This window comes from Dermochelys coriacea, chromosome 4 (genome assembly GCF_009764565.3).
Source record: "Dermochelys coriacea isolate rDerCor1 chromosome 4, rDerCor1.pri.v4, whole genome shotgun sequence".
Lineage (NCBI taxonomy): Eukaryota > Metazoa > Chordata > Testudines > Dermochelyidae > Dermochelys > Dermochelys coriacea.
In genome coordinates, this window is record NC_050071.1 from 92,803,895 (window position 1) to 92,821,449 (window position 17,555).

General features: G+C 40.7%; 1 protein-coding gene and 1 long non-coding RNA gene across 23 annotated transcripts in view; one reads left to right on the plus strand and one right to left on the minus strand.

The window, feature by feature from the left end:
• The window catches only part of FIP1L1 (factor interacting with PAPOLA and CPSF1), a 74,865-nt gene extending 59,241 nt beyond the window's left edge, over positions 1 to 15,624 (minus strand). For 5 of the 22 annotated variants that reach the window (XM_043513823.1, XM_038398619.2, XM_043513819.1 and 2 more), the window contains exons 1-4: positions 14,573 to 14,861; positions 12,832 to 12,871; positions 5,585 to 5,642; positions 4,165 to 4,268 (exon numbers count right to left, since the gene is read on the minus strand). In XM_043513823.1, the coding sequence (XP_043369758.1) occupies positions 4,165 to 4,268; positions 5,585 to 5,642; positions 12,832 to 12,871; positions 14,573 to 14,654 (284 nt within the window). In that variant the 5' untranslated portion in view covers positions 14,655 to 14,861. Of the gene's footprint in view, positions 1 to 4,164; positions 4,269 to 5,584; positions 5,643 to 12,831; positions 12,872 to 14,572; positions 15,083 to 15,578 lie in introns of those variants that run through there. The other 17 variants (XM_043513821.1, XM_043513820.1, XM_043513817.1 and 14 more) reach the window with 11 other exon arrangements.
• On the plus strand, positions 1,172 to 1,939 carry LOC122460032. Its single transcript, XR_006281074.1, has 3 exons — positions 1,172 to 1,276; positions 1,313 to 1,416; positions 1,692 to 1,939. It is a non-coding gene; the product is annotated as an uncharacterized LOC122460032 (long non-coding RNA).
• Positions 15,625 to 17,555: the final 1,931 nt, after the last annotated feature.

Sequence of the window (17,555 nt, forward strand, 5' to 3'; positions counted from 1 at the left end):
TAGTACTCTTTAAAGTTGTTGGGGTAGCAGAAAGTGAAAATGAAGTCCTTTATTCACAGGAAAAAAAAAAATACAGGACAGTGATAATGCAAGTTTTTCTACACAGTCCAACCATGTGCCTGAGCCCTAACTTTGACACCATCTAACACCATCTCTAAGGACTGCCAGTTCAACCCTGAAGTCCACTAAATCCTCTATGAACATCATAAAAATGCCAGGTATGATGGTGTTTTAATATGCACCTTGTCCACTAGAAACTAGATTGAGAACAAACATATTTAATGTTCTCTTTGTGCATAATACTTTCCAGTTTGCAAAGGAAAAGTCAATATATCATAAACATTAACCTAAAATTCTAATTTGGTTATATTGCCACTTAATTAAAAGTGAGTCTCAGCCACCATACATTTCTGCAATGCAACTGTTCTTCCAGGGTGGATAAAAATCAATGATTTTTTTTTAAAAAATCAAAAAAATCGGATTTTTTATTTAAATCAGATTTTTTAAATAAAATGCTTTTTGAGGAAAAAACCTATCTAAAGATAGTTTTATTTAAGATACTTTATAGCTCAAAGATATCTCATCCTAGAATAGGAATTATAAATTCTAATTCTATAGTACGAGACAATATATTCATGTAATGTTTAAGAAAAGTTTTGTAAATGAGTTCCAATAGTTCATGAATTAGGGACCCAATCTTATGGGGTTCCAGGGGCTTCTGTATAGATTATTTATGTTAATCTTTCTATCTACCCAATGGGACTCAGTGCTCAGTCTAGAAGATACCATCAGAGATACTTAGTTTTGCAGTTCTCAAACTGTGGATTTGTGTCTCCAGAGATAACATGCTTGTTAACAGCAAAAATGGTTTCAAATAAATAAATAAGGGGGGGAGGGGGTTGAGAAATAACAGACCTCAACCCTATTGTCCCTCTGCAAATTTGTGTACAGAGTCAATCCCTTACCTCTCTCTAAAAGTGCGAAGTTTCAAAAAGCTAAATGAATAGCAGATTGTTGGGGGCGGAATAGCTCTGGACAAGGAGAAGTAGTCTGGAGATAAATGCGAGAAGGGAGGGACAGGCAATAGAAACAAAAGTGAAACTGTTTGAGCAGAATATTCCAGAAGCCTTGACGAGTGCAGCCTTCATTAATTTGAGAACTATCATATCATTCTCTCACTAGAAGGGAAAACCTGTAATGGCAACAGACTGTAAAAGAGACCCAGTTTGTGAACGTTTCAATGAAGTTCCTCTACTTGTGCATAAGACAGGCATGAGTGCAAAATGCAAACAGTGCAACAAAGAAATGCAAGGCTGGTTGCCCGAATGAAACAACATCATGAGAAGTGTTCCTTCTCAGGAGGAAGCTGCATTAAAGATGATGAAAAGAACATGTCTGAAGATGCAGGATCTTCAGGTTGGTAAACTTTTTTATTTCATACTTCTGTCTTAAGGACTGCCTGTCTTCCTTCTGGACTATTCTTAAATTCTCATGTTTGAGCAAAAAATATAGTTGTTACTCTATGGTACTATCATTTTAGATGCAGTTGTGATAAAAAATAAATAGATGAAATAGGCAGATCTTCCTTTTACAATTTCACCTTTAAAATAGTACTGAGTATCAGTAAATGCAATGAGTAATACTAAATGAGCAGTATGGTAATAATAACTGCATTGTCTTATTTTGTTTAGGAGAATCCATCCTCAGCGTACAGGATTCTCAAAACTATCCACCTTCAAGCTCACAATCATGTTCTATAATTTCAGAGTTATCTGCCAATGATAGTGTTTCAGTCATATCATATATATCACATAGCGACAGTAGATCACCTGTAGCAAAAAGAAAAAAAAATCTCCATCATCCAGAAACAACCATAGATAAATTTGTGATAAGAACCAGCAGATTACAAAAAGAGGTAACTGATGAAAAAATTGCCCGGTTTGTTTATGCAACAAACTCTTCTTTCCGTATGATTGAGAACGCACACTTCATTAACATGGTTCAGTCATTAAGACCATAATACAGTCCACCCAACACAGCAGATGTCTCAGACAAATTGCTGGATAAAGTGTATGAAAGAGAAATTGAGCCGTGTGCAAAAGGTCTAGAGGGTGAAATTGTTAACCTGAGTCTTGATGGGCGGAGCAATGTCCACAATGATCCTGTTGTATGTGCTTGTGTGACAACAGAAAAAGGGAATGTCTTCCTTACAGAAAAAATTGATACAACAGGAAATTCACACACAGCAGAATACTTACAAGAAGTAGCAGTAAAAGCTATAACAAACTGAAAAAAAATTCAAATGTCTAGTACGCAGCTTGGTCATAGACAATGCTGCAAATGTATCCAAGATGAGAAGAAATTATATAGAAGAAAGTCCCAAGCTAACAACATGCAGCTGCAGTGCTCATTTGATGCACCTCCTAGCCAAAGACTTCAGTGTTCCAGAAATAAAGGCTAATGTTGTTGAAATGGCAAAATACTTCTGTAACAACCACTTTGCAGCAGCTGGTCTGAAAAAAGTGGGAGGAACCAAGCTAACTCTCCCACAAGACGTGCGATGGAACTCAGCAGTAGACTGTTTTGAGCACTAGATCAAGAACTGGCCTAATCTGATGACAGTTTGTGAAAAAACAGATGGCACTGTCACAGCCAAAGTTCTCAACATTGGGCTTAAGAGAAATGTTGAACACATGCTGAGTGCCCTGAAGCCTATTTCTGTAGCCTTGAACAAAATGCAGGGAAATAGCTATTTTATTACTGATGCTGTTGAAATTTGGAAGGAACTGAGTGAGATCTTAAAAAGAGAAATATGCAATGACAGAGTTAAATTACAAGCACTAAAAATACAAATGGGACAAGCACTATCTCCAGCTCATTTTCTTGCAAATATTCTCAATACTCGGTACCAGGGTCAAACCTTAACTGCTGAAGAAGAGGAGTTAGCTAGGACATGGACATCCAGCAATCATCCCTCCATAATGCCAACTATAATAAACTTCAGAGCTAAGGGTGAACCATTCAAGAACTATGTGTTTGCTGATGATGTGTTAAAGAAAGTCACACCAGTGAACTGGTAGAAGTCATTCAAGCACTTGGATTCAGAGACAGTTGAAGTGATAATCTCACTTTTAACAGCAGTAGCTTCTTCTGCCTGTGTAGAAAGAATATTTTCTTCCTCTGAACTAATTCATTCCAAACTGAGAAATTGTTTGGGACCTGAAAAGGCAGAAAAACTTGTTTTTCTTTTCCAGATTATGAACAAACAGGAAAATAAAGGTGAAGATGACCGAGTTAGCAGCAGAAGCCAATATTTTAAGTTTCTCATGTTGACCTGGCTCACACAGTCTTTTTTTTTTTAAAATATTTCATTTAACTATTTTAGTTAAAAACAATTTAAAAAAAAAACACCTGATTTTCAAAAACTTGAATATTTAACTAAATTCAAAAATTCATCTGCTTGTTTTGTTAAAATATTATATGTTTGCCGTTGAAGAAAAAAAATCCAGAATACATAAATTTGTTGTTTTAGTTAAATAAAACAATTTAAATGTCTCTCTGATCATGTTCTCCTCCTAATACAGCATGGCAAGAAAATCCTCCAAATATTAATGATTAACCTGTTGAATTGGAGACAGTTCACCTCCCAGTGACTTCGTAAATATCTGCTTCAATTACCTTTGGTAAATGAAGTAACCAATTATTTTCTGATATAGCTGTAAAACGAATCTGAAAAGTTTTCAAAATAAATCACTTTAAAAATGTATAGCGTGTACCTTCTAAAAATGAAACCTACATCTATCTCTGAGTTGTGAAGAATATGTATTAAGGTTATAACAACCAACAAGAATGCACTTTTATGTAGAAATCCATGATTAGATCGAGTCTTCCTGATTAGTGATTTACATCACGATTTAAATCAAACGCACCCTGTGTTTTTCAGAAACTGAAAGTGAAAATGTAACCCATCTGCTGGTTCTTCCTTTCAGAAATTTTATTTTACAGTTTTCTGATCAATTTGATAATTAAACTTTAATTGGTTAACCAGATGAAAAGGCTAAATAGAAGCACACAGAACAAATTAGCTGTCATCTATTTTAAGCATTACACTTGCTGCAAGATCTGAGTCAAGCACTTAATATTCAGGTACTGAAAATAATTTACCCATACTGTGGAGCTCCTGTTTTAATATCTCCTATGGTAACATGAACATCATCCTCATCATCATCGCTGTCACTGTCACTGTCATCCTCAGCCTCTGTCACCTTCTTCAACAAAAACAGACATAAAAGGTACAATCAGATATTTGCCTAAAATATCATAGACGTAAGCATCCATTCCAGAGAACTTTGGTGGAAAAACAAATTAACATTAACAAGTTAATTTATACTTTTTGGCTTACAGCTGGCATCTACTGCTTAGCACAATAGGGTGCTACTAGGAAAACCAAAACTTATCCATTGAGTCTACGTAAACATTGATGATATCTGGATGCAAAGGGGGGATAAGACTAAAGTATCTTGAATGTCAATATGCTATTTGTGAAATGTAACATTTTGCATAGTAAAGAAAAACTGGTTTTGGCTACCCAAGACCACAGTTTGTTTACCTAGTCCATAACAGTTAAGCTCTACCATCATCTGCTCAACACGGAAAGAATATAAAAATAAGAGAAACCAAGTTCTATGCATCTTTATTTACACTTTCACAGCAAATCAAATACTAATATATACAAATGCTGGTAAAAACAATGTTCAGGTACATGAAATTCAGCAAACATCACAAATTTTCATTAAATAATTTACCTAAACAATTTCTTTTCTCTACAGCTGGGTGAATACTACTCATCAAATAACGTATTCAATGTATACCAATAATAGTCCTTGAATACGTTATTTGATTTTTTTCCTGTTACTCAGGAACTTGTAACATTAAGGCATACTGTTGACCCTATATGTATATTCTTCCTATTCCTCCTTTTCCCTTAATAACCTTAATTTTATTAACATGTCTTAATATACGGTTCTTCTCTGTAGCATGCAAGTTAATTGCCTGGAGATGCAAAAGGGGGAAGGGGCAGACGTTATTAGAAATGAATATTAACATGCATACACATTTAAAACATTGTACTAACTAGTCGTCTCCATGTATCCAAAATATTAAAACCAGTGTTCATTTACAAAATCAGAATTATCCCCCCAAAAAACCATTTGCAGCACTAATAGTAATTAGCATTTTCACAATGCTTTTAATCCGACAACCACAAAACACTTTCCAAACATTAGATGAGTTTCAACATCCCTGTTAGGTCATTGTTAGACCCATTTTAAAGGTAATTCTTAGTGAAAGGTTAACACCCACGAGACATGCACAAGGTCACATGTACTGTTTCGGGTGTTAAGAAATTTCTGGCAAGCACTGCACATAAAAAATGAACTGAAAATTAGTCAAATAAAGTGACAACTTACAAATTAACATGTAAAGTCAGTTACTTTAGCCAAGTTCTTTAGTCACTGAAATTATCACTGCCCCATGTGAAAGCAAAGCATATTAACGAATGTCTGTAATATATATTTAAAATTACCGTTTTCACTACTCCATTTTCAGCAGCTTCCTCTTCATTTGCAGAAGGAGGTGGAGCACTTAAAAACAGAAAATACAAGCTAGTTACTATGTGTACCTACATGTTACAGTGAAAAAGCACTGATACAGTATTTTGAAGTATAGCCAATGTCCCAGCAGTCTTTTATATGACTGCTAAGCAAAAATATTCTAAGAGATAGTGTAAAGTTGACATTAAGTTATCAGGTGACACAAATTATGTGAACTAGATATTTTCAGAGTACTGTATTTTCAATTTTTCACCATGTTTGGATCCTATACCTATTGAAGTCAGAAGCGAATTTTTTCATCTAGTATAACGGGAGGAGAATTTGGTCCTTGGAATGCAAAAATGAGGACTCAGATTTTACGACTAGGTGTTTAGACATGTCTTCGATTAAAATGGTGAAATATGTGTGCCTAAACATCCAAGAATGTTTCAAAAAAATCTCTATCAAGGTTTCTTTTTCTTTTTTTTTTATCTAGCACAATAGTTAAGATATTTTAAATACAACATTTGATTGGCCTTTACATTTGTTGTAACCTGATTTGTAATGTCCACCAGTTTTGAAAATTCTGTTTGTTTTTTAAGTCATTGTGGCACTCTGAAATTTATAAACAAGTTAATGCAATAACCAGTGTTTTGTTGCTTCTGAGACAGCAAAAACTGACTACTAAACTTAATTTCTAACACTCTGTTGACATCCTTGTTTATGTTGCTTAACAACCAAAACATACAAGAACTACACTGACCAATGCTCCTTAACTGAAAAAGAGAATACTGGTACTTAAAATTATTTCCTCAAGCCCCTGGATGGGGTCTAATATCAGGGGGTAGCCGTATTAGTCTGTATCCACAAAAACAAGAAGGGGTCCGGTGGCACCTTAAAGACTAAGGGTTGTATTTGAGATGTGGTCTGTTGTACCAGCTTCTTTCTGGATGGGCAATCAAAAAAACAAATTCAGTACTAATTTAAGTTGGCAACACTTCCAATGCTTCAATGAGAGCTGCACCTGCTCGTTTCCAGGGCTGAATCTGGTTCTGGGATTCAAATCTAGGTGTTTCATATCACTGTTGACACACTGGCTACTGTCAAGTTAAAAAACAAATCACTGAATGTAATGTTTTTGAATTTTGCTGGAATTACAAGAATGGAGATTAGAGCATTAGTAGTAGTACAACCTTCCCCACTCTGTCCCAACCTGAAATAAGCCAATTTAGGGGTTAGGAGGTAGTTTAGTATCCATTCAATACACTGCCAATAGTGATACCAATTATTGTCAATCAGGACGGTTTGTTTTGTGGTCAGGTGTGTTACTATTGACTAAAAACTGCAGAAACCAACTCATTTAACAGCTGATCATTTTAACTACCACACAGTCAATACTCTAAAAAGAAAACAGATTTTCCAGTGTGACTTTAATTATGAAATCACTACAAAGCCTTAAAAAGTAACCAATACATCCAACAAGTAGTCCAGCACATTTTATTACTATGGCAAATACAATTTAAAGTTTATTTGCCACAGAGCTGGTTCAATAAGCATGAAAATATTTTTGATTAGACATGCTCAAGTACAGTTGAATCTCAGAGAATGCAGGTACATTATTAACTTTCCATGGCTCTGTGTTCTTTCAGTATTTCTTTTCATCATCAGCTGTACTCAAATGTGACAAATCACTTTTACTGCACACCTAACTAAGCAAACTAGCGCATGATAGCCATTTTGACAAAAGTTGTAGAAATGGAGCCAGTGGCAGCAAGATTAGGAAATCAAACAACTACACTGAAGGCTAGATTCCCAAGAGGGACTCAAGCCCTCTGCCACCTAGTGGAATTCACAACCCTGTAAATGGTTTCAGAGTAGCAGCCGTGTTAGTCTGTATTCGCAAAAAGAAAAGGAGTACCCGTGGCACCTTAGAGACTAACAAATTTATTAGAGCAGATGCATCCGATGAAGTGAGCTGTAGCTCACGAAAGCTTATGCTCTAATAAATTTGTTAGTCTCTAAGGTGCCATGGGTACTCCTTTTCTTTTTGCGAACCCTGTAAATGTTGGACTTTGTGAATCTAGCCCCAAGGGTCTGAAAACCTAAAAAAGAAGAAAGGCTCACGGGCATTTCAATGAAACACTATGGAGAAGAAGAATCTGGAGATTATTTAGAGAAGATACTAGAAAATCAGAAGACAACAAAATAGTGTAATTTCCATCATCAACATCAGAAGACTCACCAATATGAAAGTGGTATTAGAAAACAGATTGAAACAAAAGGGATTATTTCATTATAAGAAATTGGTTTAAATTTTCATTGACTCCTGTCCACAAATATGACCCCGTGCATAGCAAAACTGGATTCAAATGTTTACAAGTAGTAGATACAGTGGAACGTAATCATAATCGATCATATATAATGATTCTACTTCCATATGAAGCGAGTATGCAAGTCCAAAATTGCTTGAGTGCATTTTAATGGACTTTCATTCCTCTTATACTGAAGCTTCACTCGATTAGAATTGAATCTACTGTGGAATACAGACGTCATTACATAACAGACAGCTGTAAAGCACTGAATTTCAAATCTCTACCCCACCGCTGCCCTCTGGAGGGAGGGTAAAAAAAATCCAGTCTTGATGCAGTTGCTCCAGAAAATTCAGAAAAGAAAGGCTAGTCTTGCGATAGTAGTTTCCAGCAGGGAATAAAGCACTTACTACAGCTACTCCACACTGTGACCTTGATGACACTGAAAATTGTTAGCAATTCTTCCATCATTGGTAAAACACCAGTGCAGCCTCACCATCAGTGTTTGCAAAGGTGGAAAAGGTCGAATATATTGGTTTAGTCCTTTTTAACAGGTTTCAGATTAGCAGCCGTGTTAGTCTGTATTCGCAAAAAGAAAAAGGAGTACTTGTGGCACCTTAGAGACTAACACATTTATTTGAGCATAAGCTTTTGTGAGCTACAGCTCACTTCATCGGATGCATTTGGTGGAAAATACAGTGGGGAGATTTATATACACACACACAGAACATGAAACAATGGGTTTTATCATACACGCTCTAAGGAGAGTGATCACTTAAGATGAGCTATTACCAGCAGGAATGGGGGAGGCGGGGAACCTTTTATGGTGATAATCAAGGTAGGCTATTTCCAGCAGTTGACAAGAACGTGTGAGGAACAGTGTGGGAGGAAATAAACATGGGGAAATAGTTTTACTTTGTGTAATGACCCATCCACTCCCAGTCTTTATTCAAGCCTAAGTTAATTGTATCCAGTTTGCAAATTAATTCCAATTCAGCAGTCTCTCGTTGGAGTCTGTTTTTGAAGTTTTTTTTGTTGAACAATTGCCACTTTTAGGTCTCTAATCGAGTGACCAAAGAGACTGAAGTGTTCTCCAACTGGTTTTTGAATGTTGTAATTCTTGACATCTGATTTGTGTCCATTTATTCTTTGGCATAGAGTCAGTCCAGTTTGACCAATGTACATGGCAGAGGGGCATTACTGGCACATGATGGCATATATAACACTGATAGATGTGCAGGTGAACGAGCCTCTGATAGTGTGGCTGACGTGATTAGGCCCTATGATGGTGTCCCCTGAATAGATATGTGGACACAGTTGGCAACAGGCTTTGTTGCAAGGATAGTCTCTTGGGTTAGTGTTTTTGTTGTGCGGTGTGTGGTTGCTGGTGAGTATTTGCTTCAGGTTGGGGAGCTGTCTGTAAGCAAGGACTGGCCTGTCTCCCAAGATCTGTGAGAGTGATGGGTCGTCCTTCAGGATAGGTTGTAGATCCTTGATGATGCGTGGGAGAGGTTTTAGTTGGGGGCTGAAAGTGATGGCTAGTGGCATTCTGTTATTTTCTTTGCTGGGCCTATCCTGTAGTAGGTGACTTCTGGGTATTCTTCTGGCTCTATCTATTTGTTTCTTCACTTCAGCAGGTGGGTATTGTAGTTGTAGGAATGCATGATAGAGATCTTGTAGGTGTTTGTCTCTGTCTGAGGGGTTGGAGCAAATGCGGTTATATCGTAGAGCTTGGCTGTAGTCAATGGATCGTCTGGTATGATCTGGATGAAAGCTAGAGGCATGAAGGTAGGAATGGCGGTTAGTAGGTTTCCGATATAGGGTGGTATTTATGTGACCATCGCTTATTAGCACCGTAGTGTCCAGGAAGTGGATCTCGTGTGGACTGGTCCAGGCTGAGCTTGATGGTGGGATGGAAATTGTTGAAATCATGGTGGAATTCCTCAAGGGCTTCTTTTCCATGGGTCCAGATGATGATGATGTCATCAATGTAGCGCAAGTAGAGTAGGGGCATTAGGGGACGAGAGGAAGCGTTGTTCTAATTCAGCCATAAAAATGCTGGCATACTGTGGGGCCATGCGGGTGCCCATCGCAGTGCTGCTGATTTGAAGGTATACATTGTCCCCAAATGTGAAATAGTTATGGGTGAGGACAAAGTCACAAAGTTCAGCCACCAGGTTAGCCATGACATTATCGGGGATACTGTTCCTGACAGCTTGTAGTCCATCTTTGTGTGGAATGTTGGTGTAGAGGGCTTCTAATCCATATTGGCTAGGATGGTGTTTTTAGGAAGATCACCAATGGACTGTAGTTTCCTCAGGAAGTCAGTGGTGTCTCGAAGATAGCTGGGAGTGCTGGTAGCGTAGGGCCTGAGGAGGGAGTCTACATAGCCAGACAATCCTGCTGTCAGGGTGCCAATGCCTGAGATGATGGGGCGTCCAGGATTTCCAGGTTTATGGATCTTGGGTAGCAGATAGAATACCCCAGGTCGGGGTTCCAGGGGTGTCTGTGCGGATTTGTTCTTGTGCTTTTTCAGGGAGTTTCTTTAGCAAATGGTGTAGTTTCTTTTGGTAACCCTTAGTGGAATCAGAGGATAATGGCTTGTAGAAAGTGGTGTTGGAGAGCTGCCTAGTAGCCTTTTGTTCATACTCCAACCTACTCATGATGACGATAGCACCTTTTTAACAGTCATCTAACCCTGCTCTGAGCTGGTTACTATGGGTGACTATAAGCAGACTTCGAAGGATTAGATTTTTTAATTGGTACACGTGGATTTCTCGATACACACACACAAATAGAAATACATTTCCATAGATGATAACCAAAATTAACAGTTAGGCAGAGTATAGAGTCAACATCCAGTGATTTAGACTTGTTAAAATTCACTATGAATGAATAGTTAAAATAGGTATAATTTGTTGATTTAAGGATATTTATTTGTATATTTTGACATGTGATTCTGAAAAGTTGTGTTTTAATGGTTTATAAAGCTTTAACTTTTTGAATCTCAACATCTACTTTCATTCAATAATTGTCTGACTCCCATAATTTCCTCCAACTGTGCTAATTATTTATTTTTATCAATTTTAACAATATCTGCTGAAAATATAAAAGAAAATTATTGTCACACTTATCTATAGGTTATAGTGAAGAAACCACATTAAAACAGCATGTCTAGATGACACTGTAAAAATGCCAGATCTCTAATCTACATTAGTGCTTCCATCAGCAACAGCAGAACTGCACTGCGCTAGACTAATGATGGGAAAACTTCTAAAAGGCCCAGATTTGTAAAGGTACTTGGGCATTGCTGAGCTCAGTGTCACGACACCTGATTTAAGAACCTAAATCTTTTTTCAAAAGGGATTTAGGCACTTAGGAGTCTAAAACCATAGACTGTGGGGATCAGACTCTAAAACAATTACGCTCTGCAAGGCTGAGCACAGCAACACCTAAATACCAGGGCCAAAGTCTTCAGTGTAGTTGCAGCCTAGAAATGAAGATGCAGCCTTCCCGAGTTATATCGTGGCAGGATCTCAGTCTCCACACCCTGCAGTTGCAGAGGATACTGGGCACAACTGCAGTTGTGGGGACCTCTGGATGATCTCTGTCACCAAGTTAAACCAACGCTTGGCTCAGATATGCTCTTGGATGAAGGAAAGCTGGTTGACGTTAAACCACTGTAAGACTTAGGTTATACCGATAGGTAGAATAAAATGCCAAGAAGAGTTTGTAGGCACTGTGCAATTTAGGAGGCTTTCCTGGATTCCTTGGCTGAAGCTAAACTCTCACATAGCAGCACATGCAAGTAACATGTTCTACCATCTCTCGCTGGCCAGAAGGCATGTCCTATCCTTGTGAATAACGACCTGGCTTTGGTAATTCATGCCTTTGTCACCTCCTGCCTGAACTGCAACAATACAATCTACATGGGCTTGACAGCTCCACTGCTGAGGAAATTAGAATGCAGCCGCACATCTCCTCACTAACACAAAATACTGTGAGCATATCATACCTGCCCTCTGCTCACTACAGAAAATCATATAAAGTAGAAGATTTCAGTCCTTACCATCAAGGCACTAAGTAGCCTGGTCAAGGGGTACCTAGAAAACACTTACTGCTCAGGAATCTCAGTCATTCTTGACAAGTCCACTCATCAGGAACAATTTAAAAGGGGTTAACTGAAATCTAACATGTACATCCCCAAGAACATTCAGTATATGTTTCAGCCCTAGAATATGACTTTAGGAACACACTAATCAAGTCAAACGAATAAAAAACAAGAACTAGCAAAAGTGAATGGTTCCATGCTGATATTTTTAATGTCATATTTATTGTTCTGGATGCCTTTATTGGTCAATATCTTTTGTGTCACATGCCCTCCAAAGAGAACAGTAACCCCTGGAAAACAGAGCGAAATGTTCTTATTTCACTGTAGCTTCTATGCTGAAATTTTATATGTTGCATGTTCATTGCAAATACTATAAATTACAGCAGATATCCCTATACCTCCTACAACAATCCATTTAAGTGTGGGGGCGGGGGTCCCTCGTTCTACTGTAGTAGGCTCCCAATGTAACAAAAGCTATGTTAAAGAAATCTGTTAGTCCTTTCTGTAGTGATATAGATCAGTGCTACTCAAAGGGGTGGTCCACGGACCGGTGCCGGTCCGCGAGCATTGGCTGCCGGTCTGCGCGCACATTGGAAAAAAAATTGCCAGTCCCCCACATCAAATAGCTTGAGAAGCACCGATATAGATAACCCTGAACTAAAAGTGAACTTTCATATTTAAGACTGAACATCCCAAATTCATTTAAAGAGTTAAGACTTACCAGTGGCTATCACTTTGCAAGAAACAGGTGAAATGATTTGTTCTGAATACACTTTTTGCACAATTACATTAGCAGATTTACAATTGTCAAGACACCCACCTAGCTTTTTGTTCCTCTGGTCTCTCTGGTTCATTTTCATCTGTCAAAAGAAAAATACATTAGTTAAGAATTATGTATTAGAAACCATGGAGTCAAAAATAGCAGAGTATCTTGTAAGCTCTAATTCTGATCCTATACCAATGACTTTATGTAAATGACTTTTAAATATACCACTAAATAAAACGGTGGACCCTCCAATCCTGATCTTGGATCTGTGTGGTCAGACATGTGAGCCAACACAGTACCCCACTTAAGCCAACAGAGCTCCAAAAACCAGACCCTTTGTGGTATCAGGATTTTAGTTTGCAGGCAGCATCAATGTGGTTAAGATAAATGGGTATGTCTACACTGCAGTTGGAAGCAAGCCTCCAAGTCAAGGAAAACAGACTCACGCGTGCGAGACTCAAGGCAGCATGTTAAAAACAGCAGTGTTGATGTTGTGGCTTGGGCTGAAGCTCAGGCTCTCAAGCCCACACAACACCTTAGGTTTGACAGTCCAAGCTCTGAGCCCATGCCACAATGTTCACACTGCTATTTTTAGCATGCTAGCTGAAGCCCCATTAGTGAGAGTCTGTCTACCCAGTCTAGGACACTCACTCCGAGTGGCAGTGTAGACATACTCAAGGAAGTCAAGCTCTACAAGTTTCAAACCAAAAAGAGAGAGAGCAATTACAGTATTTCAAATTTTTCATTTTTAGGTCACATTTACTGTTATCATTATACTGAAATATGAGTTATGTATGTGAAACTTTAATCTACAACAAGAAGTGCCTAAGTTTATTGGTGTTGAGAAATCAAATAATTTTAAGACAATTTATATGAAAGGCATGACAGAAAATAAGGCTTGGATCTTGCTATCTTTATTCATGCAAGAAACCCCAAGGATTTTGGTGAGACTACTCAGGTGAATGAAGGCTGCAGGAAGGGCCCCTAAATATGTATTCAGTACTCCCATACCAATCACACCTCAGGATTTCCTCAAAGTATCTGAGCCACTACTACCTCTCAGAGAATGAAACCCCTCTTAGCACACGTATATTATGAGCGCTCACTGTATTCTAACCCTCCTTTCCAAAACGAGCGGATTTGGTACAGATTATAGACTGAAGCATTATATGAACCCAGTGTCCAAACAGCTTTTCCTCTTAGCTCTTCTAGAGCCAATGGTACAGTCACTATACAGGATAGGAAACTACACTTGGAAATACACATTTTAAATCTGTGGTATTTCAGATGAGTCTAGATATAGGAAGTGCCTAAATAGGAGGGTGATGGCGAAGTTACAAGACCAGAGAGAATCATGGACTTTTTAAAGGGGGGGGGGGAGCCCACAACAAGCAGCTGCCTCAGGCCCGTGGCGGAGGAGAAGGAGATAACGAAGGGAGCGCGGAAGACCCTCGGGCGGCCAGGCAGTAGGCGGGGACCAGGCAGAAATGGGGCGGAGGGCCCAGGGCCGGGGATCCCTGGAGACATCACACCAGTTAGTAGGAGAGCCGGGGTGCGCCATGCCCAGCCCCCAACCCGGCTGCATTAGCAGGTGGTTCCCGCACCAGCAGGCCCCCGGAGCGGCTCCCGCGGGAGATGGGCACGCGGGGAGCGAGGCCCAGGGAGCCGGCCTAGGCGATGGGGACAGTGAGTGCTGCGCACGCTGGGGCCTAGCGCTGCCCTTCCGGCCTGTCCGCGGCGCCAGGGCGGGAGCCCGAGGCGGCCGGGCCAGGCCGGGGCCTAGGAAGGTCCGTACCGCCATAGAGCCACTCCTCCTCCTCATCCCCGCCGGTCCCGCTCAGGTCCGCCGCCAGCCGCTCCACCTCGCCGGTCGACATGGCCGCCTCCCCCGGGACGCGCCGGCCCCTGCCGAGCGCAGACACAGACACCCGCCGCGCCGGGCTCCCCGCGCGGGCCCCGCCGGCGCTTCTAGCGGCAGCCGAGGAGCTCCGAGCGGCGGAGGCCGGGGTGTGCAGCGCCCGCCCCTCCCCCGCCGAGGAGCCGCCGCTCGCTCGCTCGCTCGCTCAGCGCTTCCCCTCCCCCCGCCGAGTGACTGACACACACACAGGAAAGGGCCGGGCCGGCCCCGCCGCCCCCGAAGCAGTAGGACGCCGGGCCGGGCCGGCCCCCGCCGGGGGCAGGACAACGGGGGCTGGGGCGGGGAAACGGGGCCTGTCCCCCTCACCCGGCAGGGCAGAGTGCGGGACGGAGTAAGGTGGCCTGGCCCTTGCGGCATGATGGGGAGAGAACCCCTCTGAGGGGGCGCCCTGCGGAGAAGGATACAGGGCCGGCCGGCCTTAGGCCCACAACCATCGCGTCGGGCCCTGGGTAACTGGTGCCGCAGACACGGGGGCTTCTCCCTGCAGCTGGGGGCGGGGGAAATACAACTTGCCAGCCACGAGGGTTACAGAAATCCTCAGTGAGACCCAGCCCCTCAATTAAAAGATGAAACCAAATCACGGCGAAGCATTTGCGGGGTGAGCCCTTCCCCAGCTGGAGCATGCTGCTCGTTGCAGCTTGGCGAATCCAGCCCTGAACAGGCCCACCTGAATGGAGGCTTTTCCCAGGCTATTGGCACAGGGAGGAGGGTTTAGTCTCCCTTATCCTTGGGGTGGGAGGCTGCCATTCTGTCTCTTGCTGCCCACCCACTAGCATTAGCCTGCATCCCTCCACACTGCAGCCACGATCCTGCCCTCCTCCCCTCACTCCTGCAGTCTCTGTATTTTCCCCTCCCTTCCCCTTCATCGGCCCAGCAGCCTCCCCTTCTCCTTTTCTGTCACACCCCTCCCCCATTCCCTTTAGGCATCGCTACTGCCCCCTATGTTGCCGTGCCCTCTTCCTGTCCACTGAGCACGGGAAGTGAGACCATTTTCCTTAAAGGCAGCCTTGCCTGAGTCCCTTTTCAAAAACAGTAGGCAATGGCTGCCATCTTTGTTATGCAAAAAGAAAAGGAGTACTTATGGCACCTTAGAGACTAACAAATTTATTAGAGCATAAGCTTTCGTGAGCGAGTAGCTCACGAAAGCTTATGCTCTAATAAATTTGTTAGTCTCTAAGGTGCCACAAGTACTCCTTTTCTTTTTGCGAATACAGACTAACACGGCTGCTACTCTGAAATCTTTGTTACGGGAAGCCTCCCTGTCACATGCAGCAAATGCTGTGGAAAAATGGTGGCCATCTTTAATGTGGTTTCCGCCCCGCCCCAACTAAGGGAACGTTTAATGATAAAATGTAAGAAGAGGGAGATGTGGAAACAAATTTGGCCCACCTCCCTGGTTCCACTTCGGCCCAGGCGTGAGGGATTTCCTCATCCTACTGCAAACACTGAAAGAATCATGGCATCATCCACGCTCTGAAAATCGAAACAGAAGCCTATGCGAATATTAAAAGCTCCACTTTGTGGCAGGGAGCTCATTCTTTGAATCATCTGCATGGACAATCTTGTTTTACAGCTTTGTACTTGGCATAGATGTAGTCTTGAATGAAAAAATTTCCTTTTGAGAGAAATGTTTGAAAATGGTGTGATGAGTATGAATGGAACCTTACTTTAGTTAATTAGTTAACCATGCAGTGAAGTCAGGTCATTTTCATTGCTACAATCGTTCTAACTTACTATGCAATCATAAATGGAATGAGAAAAGTGGTTTGATTTGGAAAGTTTTCAGACCTGGGTTTCCTATACAACAAGTTTATATATACCTTAAGAAACTTGTATCTTTTATTAAGGGTCAGTACAGTATTTCTCTTTCCCCACTCCTCCCCATTTGTTCACTTCCTATATTTGACATATATATATGACCTTGGTCATACTTAGAACTCCATGTAGACACAATGGCCCACCTGAAAAGAGTGCTTGCAGGACTGGGCACTTAGTCTATGTCAGTTACACCGTTTTGCCTGTAGAGTCAGTCAGTTTTACTTGTTTGGACTTTCACACAGATGAGAAAATAAAAAATTGAATTAAATCTAATACTAAACCCACAGAAATTGACAGGACTCAAAGGTCAGGTGCAGAACATGAAACTACTTTTACATCATTTTTTAAAACTTACAAGATTTCCAGTTTACAGTGCGTCTTCAAATCAATACTGATTATTTTAATTTCTGGAATTCTTAAGTATTTGCGCAGATAATAATTAAAACAGACTACAAATAACTACCAATATAAATTTCCTTGTTAATGGATTTCAGAGTAGCAGCCGTGTTAGTCTGTATTTGCAAAAAAAGAAAAGGAGTACTTGTGGCACCTTAGAGACTAACAAATTTATTTGAGCATAAGCTTTCGTGAGCTACAAAGATGCATCCAATGAAGTGAGCTGTAGCTCACGAAAGCTTATGCTCAAATACATTTGTTAGTCTCTAAGGTGCCACAAGTACTCCTTTTCTTTCTTGTTAATGGAGTCACTCTGGACTTCCATTGGTTAATTTGATTGTGTACACTGACTAGTAGTCTTCCTTTCAAACTGGCTTATAAAGAGAAAAAATTGCACTCTGTGGGTTTTTTTTTTAAACCCTCATGATTTCTTCACAGAACTTCCATTGCTTTGACTCTGCATAACTGTGAAAACAATGGAAGTTAAAACATTGAAAAATAAAAACAACACTGGAAAAGCAGAAGGCAACAAAAACAAAAAATTTCAGCATTTGTGATATGTCAAAAAAAAAAACCAACCTTCAAGATTTTTAGCCTCCAAGATAATTCAATCTGACAAGGAATTAATTCTGCATGGGTATAGGCC